The following is a 27642-nucleotide window of genomic DNA, read 5'->3' as shown; positions in this document are numbered from 1 at the left end:
ATCAGGCTTTCAGGGTGGAAACAGGACTTCAAGGGGGAGAGGAGAGTTGGGGCGGGCTAAAGGAGAGTGGGCTGGCCAGAGGAGAGTCGGGGCGGGCTAAAGGAGAGTCGGGCTGGCCAGAGGAGAGTCGGGGCGGGCGAAAGGAGAGTCGGGGCGGCATGCGCGGTATATAAAAATTTATTTACATAAATTACAGTTCCCCTTGCGCTATACCCGTGTGCGCGTTTTACACGGGTACGCGGTATATGAGTGAAAATACGGTAGATTCAATTCTAGTCTCCTTATCTCAAAAAAGATATAGCAGCATTAGAAAAAGTTCAAAGAAGAGCAACTAAGATGATAAAGGGGATGAAACTCCTCTCGTATGAGGAAAAAGAAAAAAGGTTAGGACTACTCAACTTGGAAAAGAGAAGGCTGGGGAGAGATATCATTGAAGTCTACAAAATCCTGAGTGGTGTAGAATGGGTACAAGTGGATCAATGATGTAGTAAGAGTAGTTAATGTAGCTGTTTTTTAAAAAAGGCCTAGACAAGTTCCTGGAGGAAAAGTACATAGTCTGCCATTGAGACAGACATGGGACGTTAGAATGCTGCTACTATTTGGGTTTTGCCAGATGCTTGTGAAATGGATTGGACTCCGCAAAGATAGGATACTGGGCTAGATGGATCATTGGTCTGATCCAGTAAGGCTATTCCTATGTTCTTAAATTCTCTGACGCCCATAGAATTTCTATGAGCATCGGAACATTTACCCCATCAGCTCACGGCATACACCTCTACTGCAGCTTTATAAAAGGAGTCCTAAGTTAAGTAAAACTTTTTTTTATAGTGAAAGAAAAAAATATTAATATAATAAATTAAGAACATAACATAAGAACATAAGCAATACCTCAGCTGGGTCAGACCTGAGGTCCATCGTGCCCAGCAGTCCGCTCACGCGGCAGCCCAACAGGTCCAGGATCTGTGCAGTAATTCTCTTTCTATACCCTTCTATCCCCTTTTCCAGCAGGAAATTGTCCAATCCTTTCTTGAACCCCAGTACCGTACTCTGCCCTATTACACCCTCTGGAAGCGCATTCCAGGTGTCCACCACACGTTGGATAAAGAAGAACTTCCTAGCATTCGTTTTGAATCTGTCCCCTTTCAACTTTTCCGAGTGCCCTCTTGTTCTTTTATTTTTTTGAAAGTTTGAAGAATCTGTCCCTCTGTACTCTCTCTATGCCCTTCATGATCTTGTAAGTCTCTATCATATCCCCTCTAAGTCTCCTCTTCTCCAGGGAAAAGAGTCCCAGTTTCTCCAATCTCTCAGCGTATGAAAGGTTTTCCATCCCTTTTATCAGACGTGTCACTTTCCTCTGAACCCTCTCGAGTAACGCCATATCCTTCTTAAGGTACAGTAACCAGTATTGGATGCAGTACTCCAGATGCGGCGCACCATCACCCGATACAACAGCAGGATAACTTCTTTCATTCTGGTAGTAATACCCTTCTTGATTATACCTAGCATTCTATTCACTATCTTATCGGCCGCTGCGCACTGTGCCATCAGCTTCATTGTCATGTCCACCATTACCCCCAAGTCCCTTTCTTGGGTGCTCTCATTCAATAACATCCCTCCCATCGTATAGTTGTACCTCGGGTTTCTGCTTCCTACATGTAATACTTTACATTTCTCAATGTTGAACTTCATCTGCCATCTCGTCGCCCATTCCTCTAGTTTGTTCAAGTCCCTTTGTAATTCATTGTAGTCCTCTTTAGTCCGAGCTCCACTAAATAGTTTGGTGTCGTCCGCAAATTTTATCTCACACTTCGTCCCTGTTTCTAGATCATTTATGAATATATTAAATAGAAGTGGCCCGAGCACCGAGCCCTACGGAACACCATTCGTGACCCTCCTCCAGTCCGAGTAGTAGCCCTTTACTCCTACCCTCTGTTTCCTGCCCGCCAACCAGTTTCTGATCCATCTATGTACATCTCCTTCAACCCCATGGTTCTTCTAGGCATTCATGGGGTACCTTGTCAAAGGCTTTTTGGAAATCTATATATATGATGTCTATGGGGTCTCCTCTATTCATCTGTTTGTTAATTCCTTCGAAGAAGTGCAATAAGTTTGTTAGGCACGATCTCCCCTTGCAGAAACCATGTTGGGTGGTTATCAGAAGTTCGTTTCTTTCAAGATGTTCATCAATGTTTTCTTTTATCAGTGCTTCCGCCATTTTCCTTGGAACAAAGGTCAGACTTACCAGTCTGTAGTTTCCCGGGTCATCTCTTGATCCCTTTTTTAGATGGGCATAACGTTGGCTATCTTCCAATCCTCCAGGATCACTCCTGTTTTCAGGGATAGATTGTAAATTTGCTGCAGTAGTTCCACTATTTCCTCCTTTAGTTCCTTCAGAACCCATGGATGGATTCCATCTGGACCCGGGAATTTGTCAGTTTTTAATTTTTCTATCTGCCTGCGTACGTCTTCAAGGCTCACCTCCATGAATGTTAATTTTTCTGCTTGATCTCCATTGAAGATTTGCTCAGATTCTGGTATGTTGGTTGTGTCTTCATTTGTAAATACAGATGAAAAGAACATGTTAAGTCTTTCTGCCACTTCTTTCTCCTCCTTCACCACTCCCTTCCTGTCTCTGTCATCTAGCAATCCCACCTCCTCCAATTGCTTCCCTTTAATATATCTAAAGAACGGTTTTGAAATTTCGTTCTTCCCTGGCTAGCCTCTCTTCATACTCTCTTTTGGCTTTTCGAACTTTCTGTGCTCTTTCCAGTTCCCCTCAGTTTTGTCCTTTTTCCATTTCCTGAATGAATTTTTTTTATTGCCTATCGCTTCCTTCACTATTTTAGTTATCCATGCCAGGTCTTTTGTTCGACTCTTTTTGCACCACTTTCTGAATCTGGGGATTGTACAGATTTTGCGCCTCGCTCACTTTGTCCCTGAAAAAAGACCAGGCATGTTCTACCGTTTGCCATTTTTTGGAAGTGTTCCTAATTTTTTTTCCTTACCATTTCCCTCATTGCTTCGTAGTTTCCTTTCCTGAAGTTAAAAGTTATCGCTATGGTTCTCTTTCCTTTCGGTATTCCAACCTCAACCTTCAACTTGATCATATTATGATCGCTGTTTCCCAATGGTCCCACTTCCTTTGCAGGTCCCCTTAACTCATTTAGGATTAGATTCAGAGTGGCATTTCCTCTCGTTGGTTCTCTAACAAGCTGCTCCATGAAGCAATCTTGTGTAGCCTCCAGGAATTCTGTCTCCCTAGCACATCTTGAGCTTCCAAGACTCCAGTCTATCCCGGGGTAGTTGAAGTCTTCCATAATAACCATGTTGCCGCTTTTGCATTCTTGTTTCATCTTGGCTTCCATTTCTTCATCGATATCTCCGGTTTGCCCGGGTGGACGATAGTATAGGCCCATCTTTATTTCAGGCCCTTTCCTTCCCAGTATTTTAACCCATAGAAATTCCAGCTTGTTGGTCGTCTCTGCTGTGTCCATTCTTGTTGAATGTATGCTTTCTTTTATGTATAGGGCTATTCCACCTCCTTTCTGTCCTGACCTGTCCTGGCGATAGAGCTTGTACCCCGGCAATGCTGTATCCCATTTGTTTTCCTCATTCCACCATGTTTCAGCGACTCCAATGATGTCTATGTCCTCTGCATTGGCCATGGCTTCTAATTCCCCCATTTTGTTTCTTAGGCTCCTTGCATTAGTATATACACAATTTAGATCCTGGTATTTTCTTATCTTCATTTCCTTTCCCTGTGCTTCGGTCTTTGGTTTCTCCTCTTTTGCTACAATCTTTCTAACCTCCTCTTCTGGGTTAGTCGACTCCTGTAATAATAATAATAATAACAGCTTATATACCGCAATACCGTGAAGTTCTATGCGGTTTACAAAGATTAAGCAAATGTACAAATTGATTGACTTTAAGAGGGGAGGAAGAAAGAGGGTTAATAGGACAGGAAATCCATTTTTGAGGAGAGAGTGATCAATAGAACAAGTTAATCGCTATAGAGGGGAGAGAGAAGAGAGGATCAGTTGTCTAGATACTTTAGGAACAGGTGTGTTTTCAGACGTTTCCTAAATTCCTCATAAGTAGTGGGCGAAAGCAATTGTTCTAGGTCTTTACCCCATGATGCTGCTTGGTGCGAGAGAAGGTGTTCATGGTGTTTTTTCAGTTTACAACCTCTCACTGGGGGGGAAACAAAGTTGGAATGTGAGCTTCTCTTGTGTCTGTTGGCTGAGAAGACGAAAAGGTCAGTTATATATTTAGGGGCAAGTCCGTGTAGTGCTTTGAAGCAGAAGCAGGCAAATTTAAACTTTACGCGCGCCTCCATTGGCAGCCAATGCAGCTGCCGGTTGTAGGGTGTCACGTGGTCAAACTTCCTCAGCCCAAAGATCAGTTTGACCGCTGCATTTTACATCAATTGTAAACGCTGCATGTTCTTTTGGGAAATTGCTAAATAGGCGATATTACAGTAGTCAAGTAGACTCAGTACGAGGGATTGTCCCTTGTAATTTGTCCCTTGTTTCTTCCCAGCCTTTTTTCCCCTTAGTATCTTCACGGGATACCTTCTTCCGAATCGTTGACACTTGGTCAACTGTCGGCTTTCCCCTTCTTCTTAGTTTAAAGCCTGACTTTGTTTTCTAGAAGTCTAGTTCCCGCCATGCTCAGGTGCCATCTCTCCTGTAGAGCTTGCTCTTGCCCCAGAACGTTGTCCAGTTCTTCCTTACACCATTTCCTCATCCACGCATTTATTGATTGTAGTTCCTCCTGCCTTTTCACATCTGCCTTCGGTACCGGTAGGATCTCTGAGAACGCTATCTTCTGGGTCCTCATCTTCAGCTTCCTTCCCAGGATCTTGAACTGTTCTATCAGCGTGCTTCTTCTGTAGTCTTTCCTGCTGACATCATTCGTCCCGATGTGGATCATTACTGTGGTCTCTCCGTCTCCGCTCCTTCCAGGATCTTTCCAGTTTTGTCCACGATGTCCTTGGTTATCGCTCATGGGAGGCAGGTCACCAGTAGATCCTCTCTCCCTCTCTCCCTCCTACTATGTGGCTGTCCACATGCCACATCCCATTAGGATTGCTGACTTTACCTTCTTCCATTTTCGCTTTGGTCTGTGGTCAATGTCCTCAGTGTGCTTCGCTGTTTCTTCTTCCGGGCATCAACTAGCCATTTTCTCCCCCTCGTGCAGTTTTCCTCTGTGGGTGTCTTCTTTGAGGTCATCTGTTTCTTGTTCTCCCTTCCATGTTGGTGTTGGTGTAACTTCATCTTTCATCTGAAGTTCGTTCTCTTCCACCCTCCTCCTGTATGCTTCCTCAATGAATTTCTCGAGTTCCCTGATTTCCTCCTCAATGTGTCTCTCACTCATGAAGTCTTCAGCTGTCCCGGTTGGGTCCTTAGTGGTGTAAAGTCCTTCTAGCTCTTGTATCTTGTCCTCAAGTCGCTTGACTTCCTACTTCAAGCTTTTCAGCTCCTGACACTGAGCATACATATGACTGTCTCCCCGAGGGGAGGTAGTCATACATATGACAGTCTGTGCAGAACACTGGAAAGCTCATCTTCTGGTTTCCCTCTGCTTCCATTGTCGTTCCTACTTTAAGATAACTGTTAACAGATTATGTGTGACCTGTAAGTGCTCTCTGTAACTGCTTTGTGTCCTCTCTCTCTCTCTGCCTGCTGTTGGCATCCTATCTCTCTCTCTCTCTCTCTGCCTGCTGCTGGTGTCCTCTCTCTCTCTCTCTGCCTGCTGCTGGTGTCCTCTCTCTCTCTCTCTCTCTGCCTGATGCTTGTGTCCTCTCTCTCTCTGCCTGTTGCTGGTGTCCTTTCTCTCTCTCTCTCTGCCTGCTGCTTGTGTCCTCTCTCTCTCTGCCTGCTGCTTGTGTCCTCTCTCTCTCTCTGCCTGTTGCTGGAGTCCTGTCTCTCTCTGCCTGCCACTTGTGTCCTCTCTCTCTCTTGCTCTGCCTGCTGCTGGTGTCCTCTCTCTCTCCCTCTCTGCCTGCTGCTGGTGTCCTCTCTCTCTCTGTCTGCTTGTTGTCTTTCCTGGTGTCCTTCGGTGTAGTGACTTGGCCCTTCTTGAGGCCCTTCGCAAAGGTGCTCTCGCTGAGGCGAGCGCCTTTGCTGCTAGCCTTCACTGCGCACCAAAGAGCTGCGTGCCGTTGGCTCAACCCCTTTTAAGGGGGAGTTTGGGCTCTGACCTCGCTGACGCAATGGGGGTGGGTGGAGCTAACTCTTGCCACTGCCCATAAGTTTGAGTTTGGACATTTTGGGGGAAAACGACCAAAAATCCAGTAGAGAAAACAACTTTTTCTTTATAAAATAAATATTTTCTAGAGCTTTGAGCTTAGTGCATCTATCTTTTAGGACCAATTTTGTAAAAAAAAAAAAAGTCCAAATGAAAAATGCACACAAACAAACCATTGAAATATAGAACCAGCTAGCATTCTTAGCAAACTGGTCACACAGATATCTGAGCAGAGTAGGGAGGCACCCTAGGAGGTACTGGAGTGAATATCACATAAAAAAATACCAGGTATGCATCTCACCATAACCCACTCAAAACTTACTGTGCCCACCTGTACACCACAACAATAGCCCTTATGCCTGCAGGAGTCATCTTTATGTAGGTTCAGTAGATTTTGGGTGTATTTTGGAGGGCTCACCATATAATATAAGTGGGCTATGGTGAGATGTTCCTGGGATTTTTTATGTGACTTTCACTGCAGTACTCCCAAGGGTGTCCCTCTGTTCTACTGAAATGTCTGTGTGGCCATCTGAAGCAGTCATACAGGCTGGTATATAATTGTTTCTTTCACATCTTTGGGTGGTGGGAGGAGGGTCATGCTTTAATCCCTCCGGAGGTCATCTGTTCAGTTTGGGCACCTTTTTGACCTTTATTCATTTTTAAAATTGTTCTAGCCCCAAACATCTAAATGGTGCCCTGAACATTTTGTCAAGTGCTCGATCACTGAAAAATGTCCAAGTCCTAAGCCTGTCCAAAAACAGGTCTTCAACACACTACCTCAAAATTTAGACAAACAGGAGATGACCAACCTAGAAAAACGTCTATAATATGGGTTTAAAAAAACAGTGATTTGGACGTTTTAGCAAGGAAACATTCAAATGCCTCTTTATGCAATTTTTGGGATCTTTCTCTTTTGAAAATGAGCCTCCTTCTATACAATAGAGTAGAAACGGACTATGCAGTTTTTGTGGGGTTTTTTTGTTTGTCCAAAATGTGATTGTGCAGTTGATGCAGGTATGAAGAATGGCCTAGTGGTTGGCACAGTAGACTGTAAACCAAGGGACCCAAGTTCAAATTCCATTTCAACTGTTTGGCATGGAGGAATAGCCTAATGCTTAGTACGGTGGACTCGGATCCTAGGAAACTGGGTTCAATTTCCACTGCATCTCTTTGGGACCCTGAGCAAGTCACCTAATCCTCCACTTTCCCAGCTACAAAAACTTAGGGCTCCTTTTACTAAGGTATGCTAGCATTTTTAGCGCATGCAGGAAATGAACCGCGTGCTACACCGCACGCTACGTGGAAAAACTAATGCTCAATGCTGGTGTTAACGCCTAGCACGCGCTATTCCGCACATTAAAGCCCTAACGTGACTTAGTAAAAGGAGCCCTTAGAGTAAGAGTCCACTAGGGATAGAGAAAGTACCTATATATGATGTGTACAGCCTTATAGACATGATTAATAGTAGTAGATATCCCTCTATTTTGTGGTACAAATAAAAACATTTGTGGATACATAATTTTCCCCCCTTTTACCAAGCTGCGCTAGTGGCTGCCACTGCGGTAACTGCCTTGAAGCTCATAGAGATTTAAAGGGTTTTTGGGCTTTTGTCGCTAGCATGGTTTTGTAAAAAGGGGGGGGGGAGTTGCAAATAGGTCTAATTTTTAGGACAAACAATGAATATTCACTAGATAAACTTACAGACATTTGGCCTGAATATCTGGTCAGTTTTTTTTAAGGGGTCTCTTTGCTAACCTGTGCAGTTTTTACACCAACAGTTAAAAGCATTGTCACATATTAAGTGTAAGAGCTGTGTGAGAGCTGGTGGGAGCATTCCTGGCATTTTCCCATCCATTTAAAGTACAAAAAAAAAATGCCCATTAACAGAATGGCAGATAATGTTATGCAGTTGACTATATCTCTTGAGGTGGAGTTAATTACACCACCTTACCTGCTGCATTAAAAATTTAATATGTAGTAGAGAATGACATGTGGAAAATATCTGTTCCCGTCACTGCTCCGTCAACAGACCACTGTCCCCTTCACCGCCCTGTCCCCACTGTCCCCTTCACCACCCCGTCCCTGCCATCCCCTTCACCGCCCTGTCCCCGCAGCATCCACCCTTCCCTCTCGCCACCTCACCGTCCTTCAGCGGCCCAAGAATCTCCCTCCCTCCCCCTTACCTTCACGGTGTGTTAGTAAAGAAACGTACTGAAGCCGGCGGAGAATGCCTGCCTGTGCCTGCAGTTGCGTGTGTGTGGGCGGAAGCTTCTCCTCTGACGTAACGGAAGTTGTGTCAGAGGAGAAGCATCCGCCCACACACTTGCGACTGCAGGCATGCTTCAATAAGTTTCATTACTAAAGCACCACAAAAGTAAGGGAGAGGGAGGGAGGGGGCTGCGCGTGATCAATGATTGCGTGCCTTCCCTCTCTTAACTGCGAGGACAAGGCCATTCTCCGCAGTGAGCACTTCCCCCTCCCACACACACACACCATTTAGGCAGCCTAGCTGTGGGTAACTGCCACTGTGTCATTCTCTAATATGTAGTAACCATCCCCTCATTAACTGTAAGGCACACTTCCTGCCCTTTTTTACGCACCCATTCCACTATCCTTTTCCTGTTAGGTTGTTATTGTGAAAATGACTGCATGCTAACTGCTAAGATGCTGTGTTAATTGTTGCACATATGAATTGCTACACTAATAGCTAAAACAAAACAAACAGTGGAGTTCAATGTTACTGATGTTGGCTTTAGAAATATCAGAAGAAAGGTGTTCACAATCTTAAAATCAGTGAAGTACATCCACAACTTGAATCAATGAAGAGGACCCAATACAGTCCATGTTTCAGCCAAAAAGGTCTTCCTCAGGGGTCCTAAAAATGTAAATGTGTGTATGATTTAATTTGATGTGATTTGCCTATTAGAGATGTGTGCCATGGTGCTCTAAATGATCTAAAAATCATAGCGTAATGCGTATGTGAGTATACAGGTAGGCGGGAAAGTTAGTGAAACTAGGATGTGAACTGTTCAGATATGAGTGAAGTCAGCAGAGTGACAGAATTACCAAATTTGTGGTCTGTGCGCGTGCAAAGTAATTAAACATGGTGGTCAGATAGTGAAAATATAGCACAATTGTGAAATGATGGGACCACACTAATAGGTAATGCGTCTTATTAAATAAGAGCCAAAATAATTATCATGAGTCAGACCTGCTAGAAATCACTAAAAATTGCAGTTAATTCGGATAGGGCATTTTTTCTCAACTAGTGTGCATTCAGAACTGCTTAGGTTTGTCACAAAAAAGTCATTAATGCAGTGGTCCATACCAGCACTTGGACTCACTCACTAACAATATCTCACATCAACAAGACACTTGGCTATTGGCTCTTAAAAGTACAGGAGCTCCTACATGAGCATCTGCTTTCTATCCTCTGTCCTGTGAGGTCCAATAAGGGTTAATTTTAACTCCTATTCTTTTAAATATCTACATAGTTCCCTTTGCTACTTAAACACAGTCTCTAGGATTCACAGCATTTCTGTATGCACTTTTGACTCTTACAGTTCTCCAGAGATTCACAATATTACTGACTCAGAGCACTTGGAAATTGGTTTATAACCAACAAACATAAGTTGAATGCTGAGAAAAGAGAAGCAATTTTGTTCTCCAGGAGCAATAATTTACCTTCTCTTTATCATTTTGGCATTATGAGAGAGACTATTCTTACACAGGATGCCATTCATATCCTATATGTCATTCATGATACTCAACTTACTTTCAGAGTTCAGTTTTCCTCTGTACTGAAAAAAAAAATGCTTTTGTGCATTAATGTAGGTTCAGTCTGTACCATGCTAGATATCAAATCTCTGCATCCTTAGTGTTGTGTTAGTAGTAAGCTGGCAGGACTGTTGAAATGTGCTTTCACTAGATTGTCTCTGCTTAGATGTTTAAACTAGCCCAGAAGTTAGCCGATTTATGGTGCAAAAATTATGATCATGTCACTCCTGTATTAATGGAACATCACTAGCTACCAGGATCTCTTTTAAAATTGTAACATTGCTATATAGAACATTGTATTCTGGGGGTCCTATTTTCTTGGCAAATGTATTAATCCCAAATTTTGTGGAAACTTCGAACGATAAAAAAAATTTTTGATAGTGCATCATTTAGATTATTAGTACAATCTTCCATCTTATCTGTTCTGGATTATTATAATATAATGTATGTGGGATCTCATAAAACACTTCAAAAGATATTGAGACTTATACAGAACACGGCGGTCTGCCTAATTTTCGGCCTGAAAAAATATGACCATATTACCCCATCTTATTGACAGTTGCACTGGCTGCCTTTTGAGGCTAGAGTATTGTTTAAATTTGGTTGTATATGTTTTAAAGTGTTGTTTGGTATGGCGCCTATTTATCTGTCCTCAAGCTTTGAACGATACAAACCTAATAGGATTACTCGAGGGCAATATTTATTTGTTCTCCCAACTATCAAGTCTTGTTGTTACAAGAGATTTTTTGATAAATTGCTCAGTTTTCAGGCAGGTAAAATTAACTTATGGTTAAGTACCATTATCTCTCAGGCTCACTCATATATGTCTTTTAGGAAACTACTAAAACCTAATTTATTTGACAAATTTGTAAACTGATGTCTTAGAATTCTGACTGGTAACTGCATATTGTTTTCATAGCTTGCATATTTTAGTGGATTTTAATGTACTTTTAGTAAATTGTATTTTATTCATTGATTGTATAATTTTTACTGTATGTGAACCGCCCAGAACTATGTGGTATATAAAAATAAAATTATTATTATTATACATTCAATCATGTACTCCTACCCAACAGCAGATTTTGGTCACTGTATCATATATGAAAGTTCATTTGGTATCAACTAAGCGAACCCCATTAAGGAGACAAGTCTTTAACAGGGTGCTGATATATAGGTACTATAGACTCAGTTCTATAAATGATGCCCATTAAAAAGTAATGCTCAGACCTGGGGTGCCATTTATAGATATTAGCATTTGGCAGTGGGATCTGCACCCAATTTTGGGCATGAGGATTTATACCAACTAAAACCTGGTGAAAACTCTTACATCTAAATCAGCTATGGATCTCCATTATTCAGTAAACTGCACAATACCTCAGGGTCTGGATTTGGGTGAGGACTCCACCGTTAGCAGACTTTTTAGGTCTGTCTATGTCTACCATTTCATTTATGATGTCCTGAAAGAGCTTACATTGGACTCTTAACCTTCTACATCTCTGTGTTCATTCATGGACCATTCTAATGAGCTATCCTCCTTTTTTCTGTCCCACCCGCAGTTTACTGGTCTGGTGTCGGAACAGTGGGATACCCCAGAAAGCTCTTTCTGCTTCTCTAAAACTATGGCTAGGCTTTATCCTCTGGATCCTGATTTTCAACTGTTTTTTTGAGCAAGGTGGATCCAAGGTGGATTCTGCCATAGTATAGGTTACCTGGTGCATGACCCTCCCTAACGATTAGGGTGTCATTCTTAAAGACTCCCAGAATTGTAGAGTGGAAATTATGTTGAAAAAGGCATATTGGTGCATGATATTATAGAATTGGCATTTAGTACATGTTATTGGTGCATTTCACTGTAGGTGCCAAGTTAAAGACTTGCCTTCTAAAGCTTATCTTTCAATCCTGTGAATCAGACCCACAAAGTACAGCGTTCAAAGCTATTTCTTCAAGTAAACAGTAATTTTTCCATAATAATTTTGGAACATTTCCCATATGATATAAATGAGCATGCACATGTACGGCCTATACGGCTATACGTTTACCCATAGTGAGCAAAGGTGTTCCAGGGCAATATTTTCATTTAAAACTAAAATTTTGAAAATTCAAATGCATGCATGTAAATTTGTATTTCCCCTGAATAGCAGGTGCAAATATAAGTGTGTAGTTGTCCTGGGCATTTATCAAAGTGAATATAATTCATATAGAGGGGACTTCTATATATGGCACTGAACATTAGGAGCTACTGCTGCACCAAATTTTTGGTAAGGAAAAGCATTCTAATGACTGCAAGGCTCCACAATGGGGCAGAAACAGCAGACACCAGTAAAAACAGTCTCTGTGCCTATTTATAGAATAGTGACTTAGGTCCCAATTCCATATAGGTTACCTAAAAAGATCGGTGCCAACTAGTATGGCACTAATCATGATTCTATAAAAGATAGACACACTATACAGTATAGATTCATGCTTAGTTCCGCCTAGGCATCCCAACCTTTAGACACACCGTATTTATGCCAAGTTTTCTTGGCCTAAATGCATGCACCTAAGTCAAAAACATGCCTAACTTGACAACAAGCCCATGATCCACTCCTAACGATGTTCACTTTTATGTAAGCGCTTTCAATATAATTGCATTTTTCAAGTTAGGTGCCTAACTTTCAATTTAGTCCAATTAACATCAATTGTGACAACTATTGGTGCAACTTATAAGTCTATTAATATAGGTACACCAATGTAGGTGCCTAAATTTAGGTGGACTTTATAGAATTTGGGGTTAAATGTTTCCGCATGGATATGCAAAAGGATTGTGGCCATAGGAGGGCATAGGCTGGTCAGGCGCATTCCCTTTAAAATGCATGCTGTATTATAGAATAGTATGGATCCTTGACACACTTTCACACTGGGATATACATCTGGTATCAACTGGTGTAACTCCTCACACCCAAAGCTGATCATGGTTCCTGTCACTATGGCCCTGATTCTTGAACTGGCGGTAGGTGCACATACCTCTATTAATAAAGCTGTCCAAACAGCATTTTTAACCAAGATTTGAGGCGAATACCAGTGCCTAGAAAATCAGCACCAGAATCATACCCACATAGGTGCTTTAGGCTGCTGAATGTCAAAGTAGGCTTGGACAATGCCGGAAGTTTTGTTAGGTAACCTAAAACGCCTACATAGGCAGTATTCATGTGAAGACAGGCGCCCGAAATGTAGGCCTGGAAAACCCTGGCCTACATTTCCGGTGCCTATCATTTGTGTCAGCGCAATTCTGAAACCAATGTCGATATGTGGTTGACACACGATCAGCGGCCACTTTTAAGGCGGCCACCGATATTGGTGCCAGTTTGAGAATCCGGGCCTAAGTGCTATAGTATAAAGGGTGCAGATCCCAGAACACCTGTTATAGAATACCATTCAGTGGTAATTTATTCAGCATTAAATTTAGTCCATAGTTTCAATTTGAAAGGCGGGTCAAGTTTGTACAAAGAAGAATATGCACATACTTTTTGCCCATGCATATAATTACATATTTACTACCATATTTTAAAATATCCACTTAAAATAATTATTTTAAGAACCACAGTTCCTGTTGTTTTTACTATGACCAACTAAGGATATTCCATATGTTTTCTCCTTTTCCCTATCTCAGGGAAGATGGCTTCATTGGCAAGAGATTAAATAAAATGAATTCCTATGTTTTGTTTGTGGGTAAACCATGCTCTTGAGTTCAGACTTATGCATTGAGATGAACTAAATACACATAGAAGCAGCAGGAGTGAGAACGTTAAGTAGGGAGGTAATAAAATCTTCATCATGAGAGGATATCAACGCAGATTAAATAAACATCTGTCTAGGATAATTTAGATACAATGGATACTGCCTGAAGGTAGAGAAACTAGCTACATAACCCTTTCCGTTTACTTCTGGCTAATCTCTCACTGAGTCTATGAAATATCTTCTGTACAACTTTAATTTTAGCCAAAACAAACTCATGTGTGCTTAAGGAAGAGTGTGCTAACAGTTATGTATCCTCTGACAAAATGTAGTGAAAAATAATATCTATATTGTCAATCTTATAAGCTCCAGTACTGCTGCACAGAAGAGGAACATTATAAATGATGGCAGAAAAAATGGCCACATTTGTCTATTCAGCTTGTCCATCTGCATTTTTTTCGAGCTTGCTTAGAGAAGCAAGTACATTTCTACATTAAACTCAACACTAGATTGCCACTCCTAAGAATTTTACATGAACTTTCAACCCCTTTCCTAATGCTGTCCTCCTTATTCATTTCATGCATGCCCAGAACATGCTAGAATACTGGTCTCTAACATCATCAGTGGTAGATCATTTCAGGCCTTGACAGCTTCCTTCATTACCCTTACAAAACCAACACTGAATCTAGCACTCAGGTCTCCTTCCATATTTTACTAACAAAAGCAGGGGAGCAGCCTAATGTTAAAACAGTAGGCTGAGAACCAGAACTGCAGTAGGCTAATAACCAGAACGCCAAGTCATTCAGTCTTTGCCATGAAGTGAAGCAATACAGGGGTAACCCGGTATGATGTTCTTATTTGTGGTCGTGTGATGAGAGTTATGTAGTTTTACTGAGACTGATAAGGGAGCCTGGACTTGTCGCAGCTCCTGAAGATGTGTAGATGCAAAACACATCTGTATCAGGCTGGACTTTATCTTGACAGCTCCAGCTGAACAGTCACGGATAAGAATGGACATTTTGTTACAGGAAGATTATTGATCATCATTACGCCTGATTGGTGATTAAGAACATAAACAATTATTAATTGGTCCATGTAAATGAAGAGAAGTGATAGCGGAAACACAGGAAGGGGTTAATTGTTGGACTGGTGTGGGTTTGGGTCTCCAATTTATGTCTAAAACTTAGAAGTATTTATTACTGAAGGTTTTAAAATGTGATTAGATTTTGGATATTTACTGTTACAATAAAAAATACATTGTTTATAATTTATTTTTCCATGGTAATTTATGTGTGGGATACATACTCATTGTGGATATCCTAAAAACCTGACCTGCCTGTGGCTCTCGAGGACCAGAATTGCCTACCCCTGCTCTAGAACATGAGTGCACAATTTCAGTCCTTGAGGGCCTCAAGCAGGTCAGGATCTCAAAGTATCCTTAATGACTTTGTATCAGATAAATTTGCACTTAGTGGAGCCAGAAGATATGCTGGACATGGAGAGGAACATGGAGAGATGGAGCTGAAATTTAGGATACAGGGACATAAGAAAATAGACAAGAGATTCTGGACATAGGAAGAGATAAGAAAAGAACATAAGAACATCCTTACTAGATCAGACCAATGGTCCATCAGGCCCAGTAGCCCATTCTCATGGTGGCTAATCCAGGTCCCTAGTACCTGGTCAAAACCCAAGGAGTAGCAACATTCCATGCTACTGATACAAAGCAAGAGAGTACAGATACTAGACAGGAAGCAGAATTGAGAGACAGAGCAGATGTGAATAGCTTGTATGCATAGTGATTTGAGATTTTCTGAAAACCTGACCTGTTTGCTGCACTGAAGGACTGAACTTGTGCAACCCTGCTCTAGAACATATCTGTGGAGGGGCATAATTGAAAGGAACGTCTAAGTCCGTTTTCGTCTAAGCCGCAAGTCGTCCAAAGTAAAAAACAGCCTAGGACACATTTTCGAAAAATACGTCCAAAATTTATTTTGTTTCAAAAATCGTCTAACTATACATCTTGCTAATCTGATCATCTATCTTTATACCACATTTTCTTCCAACTTTTTGTCCAAGTCAAAAACACCTAGTACAAGCCCTGTTGGACGTGGGAGGGGTCTGCAAAGACATGGCACCTAAATAGTGGAGTACCTTACAGGGCACTGCTGTGAACTTCACAAAAAGGGTGCCATGTCTTCTCCTCACTTTTAGGTTCCCTTTTAGGTCATGGTGAGCCCCCCAAACCACCTCCAGAATCCCCTAGACCCACTTATCTACCACCCCAATAGCCTTTATGGCTGCAGGAGTCACTTATATGCCAGTAAAAAAAGGGTTTTGGAAGTGTATAGAGGAGTGCACATGTTTAAGTATCGATGCAATGATTACAGGGGCTTATGGGCATGGGTCTTCCTCTCCATGGGTCCCCAACCCACCCACCCCCAAGACGGCTTAAGCCGCCTCTGTGCTGGATGACTAGGCTTTCCTATGCCAAGCTGCCAGGTGATGATGGTCTGGAGGCTGAATTTTAAAGGTGTGATTATGATTTTTATGGGGTTGGGGGGTCGGTGATCACTGGGGTAGTGTGTGGGGGGTCTGTATTATGTGTTTGCAGTGCTTATCTGGTGACTTTAGTTGGGTTTTTGTGACTTAGACCATGTTTTAAATGGTCACAACATCCAAGTTCCGTCTAGGCTCTGTTGTAAAACTTTTGGTTAAACATGCTGTACGACTAAGTCTAAGCCTGCCCACATCCCGCCCAAATCCCGCCCTCGACACTTCTCCTGAAACGCCCCATTTAGCTATGGTCGTTCAGCGGCACTATGAAGGCCTAGGTCGTTTAGAATTACGTCCAAAACCCGGTTTGATTATCGGCACTTGGACGTCTTTCATTTATGATCGTCCAAGTGCCAACTTAGGCCAGTTTTTGGACGTTTTTCTCTTTCGATTATGAGCCCCTTAGTCTCTTAAAATAGGGCCATTTTTACTAAGCTGTTGTAAGAGCTAATGCATGTTTGCTACATCAAAAATATACTTAGGTCTCCTTTTACTAAGGTGCGCTATGCTTTTTAGCGCGCTAAATATTAGCTCGTGCTAACCATGCATGCATGTTAATCTATGGACGCGTTAGCGGTTAGCATATGCATAGATTTAGCACATGCTAAACGCACTCTACAATGTTTTGCGCACCTTAGTAAAACAGGGGGTTAACGCAGAGCATGTTGAGGCATCCTGTGGTAATTCTTGTTTCTTAGTGCACTTCCCACATGATTAAAAAAACAAACAAACCTTCATTTTTCCCGATTAGTATGAACCCTTACTGCCTACAAAATAAGTGTATGATTAGTATATGAACCCTTACTGCCTACAAAATAAGTGTATTTAAGTCACATGTGCTAATGGCTATATGCTAATGAGAAAATTAGCATGCAACCATTAGTGCTGGAAATAGAAAAATCTTCCATTTTACCCATGTGACAAAAATGGCCTTAACATCCAGAAATGACACATGTAAGCACACACTTTTTACCACAGCTTAATAAAAGGGCCCCCATGGGTTATAAAATAGATATCTGCATAGGTTGAGGAATTCTCTCTAACAATATAAACAAATTAGCATTTTAAGAATCCTAAGAAATGGCTGTTAATTGTTAATGTTAACAATGAAGATTGTCAAGAATGATTTTCAGCCTTTATTAATTTATATTCTTCACTTTTGTGCAGAAGACTCAAAGCAGGTTTCCAAAGTGCCTGTACACATTCGGGTTCTTGATATTAATGACAATGCTCCAGAATTTCCCCAGAACTATAAGACATATGTGTGTGAAACGGCAAAGGCTGGCCAGGTAAGAAATCAAATCAGATTGCATATCTATCAGAAATGAAGCTGTAGATGTATTTCCTAATTATAAGTCTAATAATTCTAAACTAAAGAACTTAAGATTTAATCCTTTTTGGCAACAGTTAATCACATGGATGAGTAGTCGATCAATTCATGTTTCCTAACCATTAGGGCTCCTTTTACTATGGAGCGCTAGCGTTTTTAGCGCGTGCTGCAGATTAGCGCGTGCTAACCCCCCGCGCAATGTGTAAAAGCTAATGCCAGCTCAATGGTGGCGTTAGCGTCTAGTCCATGCGGCAATGCAACGCGCACTAAGCGCGCGCTAAAACTGCTAGCGCAGCTTAGTAAAAGGAGCCCTTAGTTACTTTCTTGTTTTGTTTGTTTATTGTTGTTGATTTTTGGTTTGGGTTTTTTTTTTTTTTTTTTTTTGCTGCTGAAAATGAACCTCATGGAAAATTAGAGAAATTTCCATCTGAATTCCATTCTGATGTAGACAATTGTGAGAACCTTGGTTTAGGTGGAAAATAATACTGACAGTTTCTGTATGATTTCATTTTAGAAATACTTATACTATTTTATGGAATATCTTACCACCAAGAAGATCCATATGATTTCTTTATTTCTCATGCTTATCATTTTTAAGGTAGTATTATGAAAAAGATAAAAATATGTTTTACAACACTAAAGAATAGCTTTATTTCCAAACTCTCTTTATATGTTAACAATTATGTTCCAAGAATTTTTAGAAGGCAAGTTTTACTTCCATTAGAAGCTACCTGATATATACTGTACAGAGTAAAATATAAATCCTCAGAGAGAAAGCTGATCATCAATGCTTATGGCATAAAGCTGCACATAGGGATTGTATATCATCTTTTCTTTGACTCATGCATCTGTACTCCCGGTTATCTGGTTTTAAGATAAACTGGACTAATTCTAAGGTTCTGTGATTGATGTTGTAAATGCATAAAGATGAATTAGGTCATTTTCTTGTCCCTTTGGCCTCAGATAAATAAATATCTATGAGTTTGGAACAGGGAAATTACAGATGATGCTTGCAATAAAATATTGAACATATCACACAAATGGTAAAAACTCCACCATCAAAATGATCCCTGTACCATCGTTAAGGTTAGATGCCTTAAAACTGGACCCCCATGCCAAAAGTTATATATTTAGGATGATCTCAATGTTATTTCCAGAATCTGTATAAAAGACTTAAAACCATACATGTACATTTTCACTAGGAAAATAAAGTTCTAAGGTTTTCAGTTGAGAAGCTGAAATGTAGGCATGATCTACATCCTGGTGTTGCACTACAGTGCCTTCCTTAAGCAAAAAATAGCCTTCCAGCTTCTTGAGTCAGCAAATGACACTGTTTCCAGATGGCTTAAACTGAAGAAAGAATTGGCTTTTCATTAGCCAATATAAGGTCAATATTCAAAGTGATTTAAACAGATGTTTAAACTGTTTTATCTGGGGCTAACCGGACATACTCATTGGTACATAATTGGATAGTGCCATCAAAAATGTTCAGTTACCCCCTAATTCTATAAAAAGTGCCAACAATTTCACATGCAGTATTGGTTGCATACCCGAGTTTGTGCACACAGTTTAACGGAATTACAAGCTAATTAGTTCTGATGGCATTTTAACAAGCAATTATTGGCATGAATTAGAATCAATTAAGGGTTATGTGTATGTATTTAACCTACGCCTCCATTTACATGTATAAATTTAATCTACACCTATGTGTATACATTTAGGGCTCCTTTTGTCAAGGTGCGCTAGCGTTTCTAGCGCACACACCAGATTAGCGTGCATTATAGCGCACGCTAGTTGAAAATCTACCGCCTGCTCAAAAAGAGGCGGTAGCGGGTAGCGCGTGTGTCATTTTAGCATGCGCTATTCTGCGTGTTAGGGCCCTAATGCACCTTCGTAAAAGGAGCTCTTAATCTATGCCTACATTATATGCATGAGTCAAAAAAGGGGACACGGAAATGTGTGGGGGTGGATGGTTTGACACGTTCCTTTAAATTATGGGCATGGGCATAGGCATAATCATAGGCATGGGTATTTGCCCAATCATAATTTAGGCATGGGTATTTGCCCAATGTTTTTGTTGGTGCAAATGGTCATGCCTAAATTTAGTTGTGCTTCCTGGGCTGCACCTAACTTTAAGTGCAGCTAATAGAATAATGATTTTTCAGTTCTGATTTTTATGGCACCATATATAGAATTAGGGCCAGATTCTGTAATTGGTGCCGTTATTGGCAGCCACCTAAAAAATGTGTTGATCATTCAACAGTGCTGTTTACAGAATCATGACTTTCATCAAAGGTAAGCACCGGAAATGTAGGCTATGGTTTTACCTACCGGTACCTACCACTGATGGGAATCACATCTACTGAGGCGCCTTAGAATGCTTAAGGTCATTTCCGGCATTAACCATGCCTAGTTTGACCTTAGGCATTCTATGGCACCTCCATATATGTGATGAAGGTACTATTTTTCTTGGCAATTTTTTTTTTTTTAACAAGTTTTAAATTGTTTTTAAATGGCTTTTACCAATTAACCCCTCTACCTGCTATACTTCTGCTAGAAGACTAATATAAGTGCTACTTATTAAGTGGTTAAACATTTGTGAATCTGAGTAGTCTTTGTGGAGAAGTATTGCAGAAAACACCATCTCCTCCAGTTTAAAATTCTGTATAACTTGATATATTATCTACTCTAGCATTCTTTGATGTTAAAGGGGAATATTTGAAGATTTTACTCACCTTTAAACAGAGATTAGTTTATTAAACTCCCCTCCCCCCCCACCCTTTTGCTAAAACATGATAGAGGTTATTAGTGCAGGGAGCCGCTCTGAATGCTCTGTGCTGCTCCCGATGCTCTTTGAAACTTTCCTACCACACTCCACTCCCTGTGGATCAGGTATATCTCTTTTACTCTCCCTCCCCCTTCCTCATAGTCTTATATCCTTGTCTCTGGCTGCATTGGACCTTCATCCTGCAGGACTTCACCTGCTTTAATGAAACTTCCTATTTCCATTCAGGGAGAAGGTCCTGATGCTGGCTGAATGTAGATTGAGGTCTTCACTGATAGAGACAAGTATAGAATATCACAGGGAAGGGGGAGAAAGAGAGGGGGAGAGATGTTTATGTTTATTAAAAACTTCTATACTGCTACTAATGACTGGGGAGTAAATTCAGAGCAGTTTACATTGGCTTCTGTAATGGTGTTACAATACGGGGGGAGGGGTTGTGATGGTTTTCCATACATGTTCTTCTGTAATAGTGTCACAATAAAGGTAGCTCCCAGTGCTATGGAAGGAGCCTTTTACAAGTGATACAAGACCATCCTCCTTCTGTGAAACACAGCCATGGGTGTGTGGCTGCGGGTGCATGCCCAAAGGAGTTTGACCAAAGAGGCAGGTCTTGCCCCTTTGGAGCCACCTGATGAGAAAGAGGTAAGAAACCCTTATCCTATTTTGCCCCCAGCAACCCTGTATGAATGGGAAAATGAAAAGTGAGTAAGGTGGCGATTCAAGTCATTGAAGGGGAAAGGCCCCACGAATCAAAATCTGCAAGTACTGCAAGGAGGCATTATTATAGGAACTGAGTACTGTATATCTTCTTCCTCCTCTATGTCCTTATCTCTAGGTCATAGAATTCCATCTCCTCAACCTGGTGGTAATCGTGGGTTGCAGATGAACCAGATAGGCATTAATGCTATTCCTCAGATATGGGAAGTCTCTCCTACTAAGGATTCCCCTGGAATTTTGTATATGAAATTAGGATCATATTGCCACTTCCAACTTCGGTTAAGCTTTCTGATATTTCATTGACTTCTGATAATTTGGTTAATTCTACTCAAGGTGATAAAGAGGGAGCATATAGGTTCAGCTATTTTTAGAATGGAGAAAGTATTTCAAGACAATTGTCTAAACTGTCTAAATTCTCTGTGAAAACTGTTCAAAAGAAAGAAGAACATGATAAGTGATTCTGCTCAGTGGAACAACGAATTTCTAAGACTGAATCCCAGCAGATATCTATTCAGGCTGCATAGGCAGCTACTAATAAGAATCTAATTATGCATATGCAGATGGAAGCATTAGATAATATGACCAGGATTTGTAATCTAAAGTTATTGAATTTCCCCATCACTCATTATCTTTCACCAAAGGAATTGTTTCAGATGTACAGTATTTAAAAGATGTGCTTCAACTCTCTAGTATGGATCAAATTAAGGTTGATAATTTGTATTACCTTCCTAGGGGAGTTATAGTAACATCAGAAGAAGAAACAATGGATAATATTACTTCTCCTGATAGTTTAGATATTATCACTAGAGAGTAACTTTGTTAGTTATTTTACAGTGAGAAGAACAGAACTTGATAGTCTTTTAAGCTTATTTTCCTAAGAAAGCAATATTATTTTGTGGTCAAGCAATTCAGTTTTTTTCCTGATGTCTCTAGATCAACCCAAAAGAAATGGAAAGCTTTTCTTCAGTTAAAGTCAAGAGTTTCTGAAACAGGGGCATCATTATTTCTTAAATTTACTTGTAAATGCAAGATTGCCTATGAAAATAATCAAAAAGGGGCTCATAATAATAATAATTTAAAAAAACATCTAAAAAGTGGCCTTAATCGGTATTTGGATGATCAAAAAGCCAGATCGTCCAAGTACCGATAATCAAAGCTGGTTTTAGACATATCTAAAACCAGCTTAGGCCTTTCCCCTGCCTCTAAACGCATAGAGGAGGCGAAAGGGGAGGAGGTGGGTGGGAGGTAGGCCTACCTAGACTTAGTCGTACAGCAGGTATAACCAAAAGTTTTAACAGGTTGCCTAGTCGGCACTTATACGTTTTGACTTAGACCAAGTCAAAACAGGTATAAGTGCCGAAAAGGGGCCGCTGAGCTGATCGTGGCTGCCGCAATCAGCTCAGTGGCCCTGGCAACCTGCCTACCCCCCATCACAACGATTGCAGCAGGAGAGATGCCTAATCTCCCCTGCTGCGATCCTCCCCCCGAAGTGTCGCGGTTTGGAGGGTGGGGGATCGCCATCACGGCAGGAGAGATAATCAATCTCTCCTGCCAAGCCGCGACCCCCCCCATCCCCCGATCTGATCCAGGTAGGAGGGAGCCCAAACCCTCCTGCACCAGCGACCCCCGATCGGATCCGGGAAAGAGGAAGCCCAACCCCTCCTGCCCCGACCACCCCCCCTTAAATTGATCTGGCCAGGAGGGAGCCCAACCCCTCCTGGTCACAATGAACCCTCCCACAACCCCCCCCCCCCCGCACCTCTGATCGGCCCCCAAACCCTGCAATACCCCCCAACCTGTCTTGGGGTAGAGGGATGATAGTCTCTAAAACGTTTTACCCGCTTACTAGTTACATCACAGCATTGTCCACAAGATATAGAAACATAAAATCATCCCTCCAAAAACTTTGGGGTAAATAATCTTGGGGTCAAGGAAAGAGTAAGAGGCGTGGCAAATGAAACAGAGTTGGTGTTATGAGATGACAGGCACCAGAATCATCAAGAGAAGGCAGAAGCAGGCTACTCTTTTCTCCCAATTTTGTAAGAAAGAATCAATTTTGCAACAAAGGTCAGGTAGTGAGGCAGTTCTGAGAAATCTGTGATCTTTTACTAATTACTGTTTATATAGTATATATTATTCTTAACTAATAGATAATCACGGACACAAAAATGGACTAAAAACAATAGACTTTGGGCTCCTTTTACTAAGCTGCGATAGCGGTTCTAGCACGCGCTTAGCACACGCCGAATTGCTGCATGCGCTAGACCTTAACGCCAGCATTGAGCTGGCATTAGTTCTAGCCATGTAGCATGGGTTTAGCACGTGCTAAAATCCTGCGTGCGCTAAAAACGGTATCGTAGCTTAGTAAAAGGAGCCCTATCTCTTAACTCAAGCAAAATAGAGCTCCTGTGGGTCCCTACTGCAAATATTCATATACCCAGCATCAAAATCTATTTTGGAAGTCATAAACTCCTTTTTAAATCATCGGGATCTGCCTCTATCATGTCAAATACACTATCTTTTGCCATACACTGAGATGGTGACTCCTGTCACAATGTTCAAACCATGATAACATTAATGCTGGATTACTGTAATATACTCTATATTGGTGTGACTACAAATTGTTTGCACTAGATGAAATTGATTCAGGATGCTCCAGCATGATTAACAGAAGGTTGTAAGCAACACGCTAACTTCACACCATTTTTGTAAAAATGTCACTGACCACAAAAACAATACAGGGCTAAATTTAAAACTCTATCTGTGAGCTTCAAGATTCTTAAAGAAATGAACCAGAGTACTTAAAGAACAGCATCTACAGAGTCACTAAGGTCTTCCCAAGGAGTATCCCTAACCACTCCCTCTCCAAAAGAAATCTTTTCTGGAGTAGACTCCACACATGTTAATAAACTTACAAAATAATTTGCTTTAATTTCCATATTTATATCTTGTTTAACTACAAAGTTCAAGCGGGTAAGAGTAATAAAATGTATAGATCTTAATATCCCATCAACAGTTAACATACTGTACACTTTACAATATTACCATAATGTTCACCCTACTCAATTAAAGATATTTCTGGAATAACCTTCCTATACAGACCAATATTAGATAGGTTTCTTATTTCACTGGGTAATGTATTCCAGAACTCTGCAGCTCTACCTAAGAGCATTCTCCTTCTAGAAGAGACCAATCTACAATCTTTGGAAGATGGTATTACCAGCCACCATTCTCAAGAAGAACATAAGTACCTAGTTGGATGAAACACAGTTATCAAATCTGTCAAATAACTTGGCATAACCTATGTAAAATCTTAAAAATTAAAAAAAAACATACTTTTGATTTCAATTCTTGCCTCAATTGGCAACCAATGTAATTCTCATAAAAGTGGGGCAGCTTGATTGATTCTATTTCTCCCCAGTATGAGTTTGGCAGCAGCATTCTGCAAAATCTGTGGTTATTTCATCTGTTTTAATAGGGAGACCTAACAGGCAAATATAACAATAGATAGAATATAACCAATAAGTGGTTTCTCTCTCTTAAAAAAATGTTTCATTCTAATCAACAATTTTAGTTTAAACCATATTTCTCTAATCCGATTATTAACCTATCTTTACTTCAGGAAGCAGGTGACTGATGGAATAAGCAGTCACACACAAGGACATGCTGTACATTGACTGCACTTATTACAATGAAACTTGTTTATGACACATAAGCCTTTTATGAATCCATATGCAATTTTTCCTGTTAGTTATATGTATTGGACTACTGTTACACTTTCTTATCTGTCTACTTGTTCCCATCCATTTGCCACCTGTGCTGTCAAGTTTCAAGTTTATTGGGATTTGTTATCTACGCAATATCATATATTTCAATGCGTATAACAATTGTTTTTAAAATAACAATTAACCAATTGGGGAGAACAAAACAAAATAATATAGACAAATTTTGGCATTCTATTACAAACTGGTACAAGAGGCAAAGGGGGTGAACTACAATTTTTAAGAAAAGAAAAAGAAACATTTAAGGAAAAAACACATATGGAAGGGTCATATAAAACATATATGGTAGGATCTCAGATCCAGGATATAAAGTAAAATAAAAAGTATTTTGGCGACCTACTCATTAAAAACTAGGATTTAGTACTTGTAGGTAATGTTTTCTATGCATTGAAAGCGTCCTTGTATAAAAAGCTTTTAAGGGAGCGCTTAAATTTTTCTAAAGAAGGTTCATTACGTAAAAATAGTGGTAGTGTCTATTAAGATGTTTTAATGTGTGCTGTATATTGGAAGTAGTACACCACGAGGGGATGCTGAAATATTCTCAACCCAACCAAGAAGAGAATGACGTGGATATGATCTGAAACAATGCCAAAACATAGAATTTTATTTCTGCCAATTGGCACTTAACAAAATCAGATAACACTCTCTTTTCAGCAACAGTAACAAAATAACACTCCGAATTTAGGAAGTTGATTGGTCGGACTGAGAACTTTTATTCTGTTATTTAGATGCTCTTTCCTGCAGTAATTGTCCAGGATTTTCTTGCTGCATAATGCCGTGGGTGAATTTCTTCAAAAACATATTAAATAAATCCTAATAAATAAATAAAACAATGGATTCAAAAATATAATAGTTTCATGTTTTTTTATGGGCTAACAGACAGTGAAAACAAATTGTATTTCATTTTACTTTAAATAGATTTATTTTCTGTGTTCTCTGCTGCTGGTATAGTTCTTGCTTTTAAATTCACTTTTCAGAGCTTTCAGGTTAATGAGTCTTGAAATAACACAATTCTTGCAATTAGATTGCAGTCTAATCAATAAGACAGCTGCCAAAACCTTATAAAAAGTTAACCTAACCCTGTTATCTTTGTTTCAACATAAAAACTATCAACATTTTAGGCCTTGATTCATACAGAGGTATCGATATATGCTTTATAAATACTGTTAACAAAAAAATGCCCTTCCTCAACCCACTTCACTTTTATCATGGGGAAGCAGGGTTTAATCTTACACAACTAAGGTCATTTTCATTAATGAAACATGCCTAAACTATTAAACTAATAATATTAAGTCATACAATGCTCTGTATCTGTCTCCCCTAGTTAGTGATTTGCAAATACAGGCAAGACAATTTTCAAAGACAATTACATAGATATATAAAGCAATTTGCCCAAGTAAATTGTCTATCTGGAAATTGCCTCCTTCAATCTGGTTTACAGCATGCACAGAGATTCACAGCATGCATACTTCTAGCAGGATTGGAGGAAAACATTCCCAAGGGATGGTGTTGGGTATATTATGGAGCTATGAAGTATCTATTTGGACTCTGCTGTGTAGCCTTGAAAAGCTAAGCTAGTGTGGACCCAGACATCCTCCACCATACATTTGAGTCTACAGGATTTTAATACTGAACCACTACTAGGGGAAAATGATGATGTCAGGAATGAGATACTATAATCTTCTTGCCAAGTTTCAAGTTTTATTAAAATTTTTTATACCGCTCAATCAAACTTCCCTAAGTGGTGTACAAATAATTTAATTTTTTTTTTTTTTTTTTACAAAAATTACAGAAGTGTAGGTTAAAACTTTACAAAAATAGACCTCATGGAGAGTTGGTAAGACAATAATATGATCTGGCTGAAATCTGAAGCATTTATTTAAGAAATCCAATACATAAAGGTTAACATCAAATCAAAATTATAATAAATCAGATTTTTTTTTTAAATTGCAGAGCTTCAGGATATACAATTGTCACACAACAAAGTTGTTAGACTGATCTTTAGATTGCATAAGTGTAACAAAATTACCCCAATGTTCATAAAATTGCATTGGTTGCTGGTGGAGGCACATAATTTTTTTATATATATATATCTTGTTTTGTTTTTAATGGGGAGGCTCCTTTACAGTTAAAGAAGTTAATTCATATTGTGACAGATAAAAAGAGTTTGCATTTGAAAAACAGCTTTACATTAGGCTTTCCATCTTGAAGAAGGATATGCTTTAAGAGAACATTAAATAGTTCTTTTACTCATCTAGCAGTTCATTATTGGAACATGATTCCAAAATATAGTATGTTAGACAATTACAAACTTATATTGTGTTTCATAGAAATTAGAAAGCTTTTTTTATTTAAAAAATGCACACTGGGAAGAATAACCTAAATCATAGTTACCGGATGCTAGGGTCAAACTTGGTGATTAAAGCAGAAGAAAAAAAAAATCTGGGTGTCAATCTAGACAATGCAATGAAACCTTCCACCCAATGTGTGGTGACAGCCAAAAAAACAAACAATATGCTAGGAATTATTTTAAAAAAAGAAAAAGAGATGGTAAACAAGACTAATAATGCTATAATGCCTCTGTATTGCTCCATGGTTCGACCTCACCTTGGGTATTGCATTCATTTCTGGTCACCTTATACCCAAGAAAGATTTTGTGGAACTAAAAATGGGTAAAAAAAGAGTGACCAAGATGATATAGAGGATAAAACTCCTCTCATATGAGGAAAGAT

At 40.0% G+C, this 27642-nt stretch overlaps 1 protein-coding gene across 4 annotated transcripts in view; it reads left to right on the top strand.

Annotated features, from left to right (window-relative positions):
* The window catches only part of LOC117355521 (cadherin-19-like), a 277325-nt gene that overhangs the window by 183790 nt on the left and 65893 nt on the right, over window positions 1-27642 (top strand). For all 4 annotated transcript variants that reach the window (XM_033934214.1, XM_033934215.1, XM_033934216.1 and 1 more), the window contains one exon: window positions 17464-17585. In XM_033934214.1, the coding sequence (XP_033790105.1) occupies window positions 17464-17585 (122 nt within the window). The remainder of the gene's footprint in view (window positions 1-17463; window positions 17586-27642) is intronic.

The sequence above is a fragment of the Geotrypetes seraphini genome, chromosome 2, assembly GCF_902459505.1.
Source record: "Geotrypetes seraphini chromosome 2, aGeoSer1.1, whole genome shotgun sequence".
In the NCBI taxonomy this organism is placed as follows: Eukaryota; Metazoa; Chordata; class Amphibia; order Gymnophiona; family Dermophiidae; genus Geotrypetes; species Geotrypetes seraphini.
The sequence above is the reverse complement of the archived record's forward strand: the minus strand, read 5'-3'. Positions and strand labels throughout refer to the sequence as shown.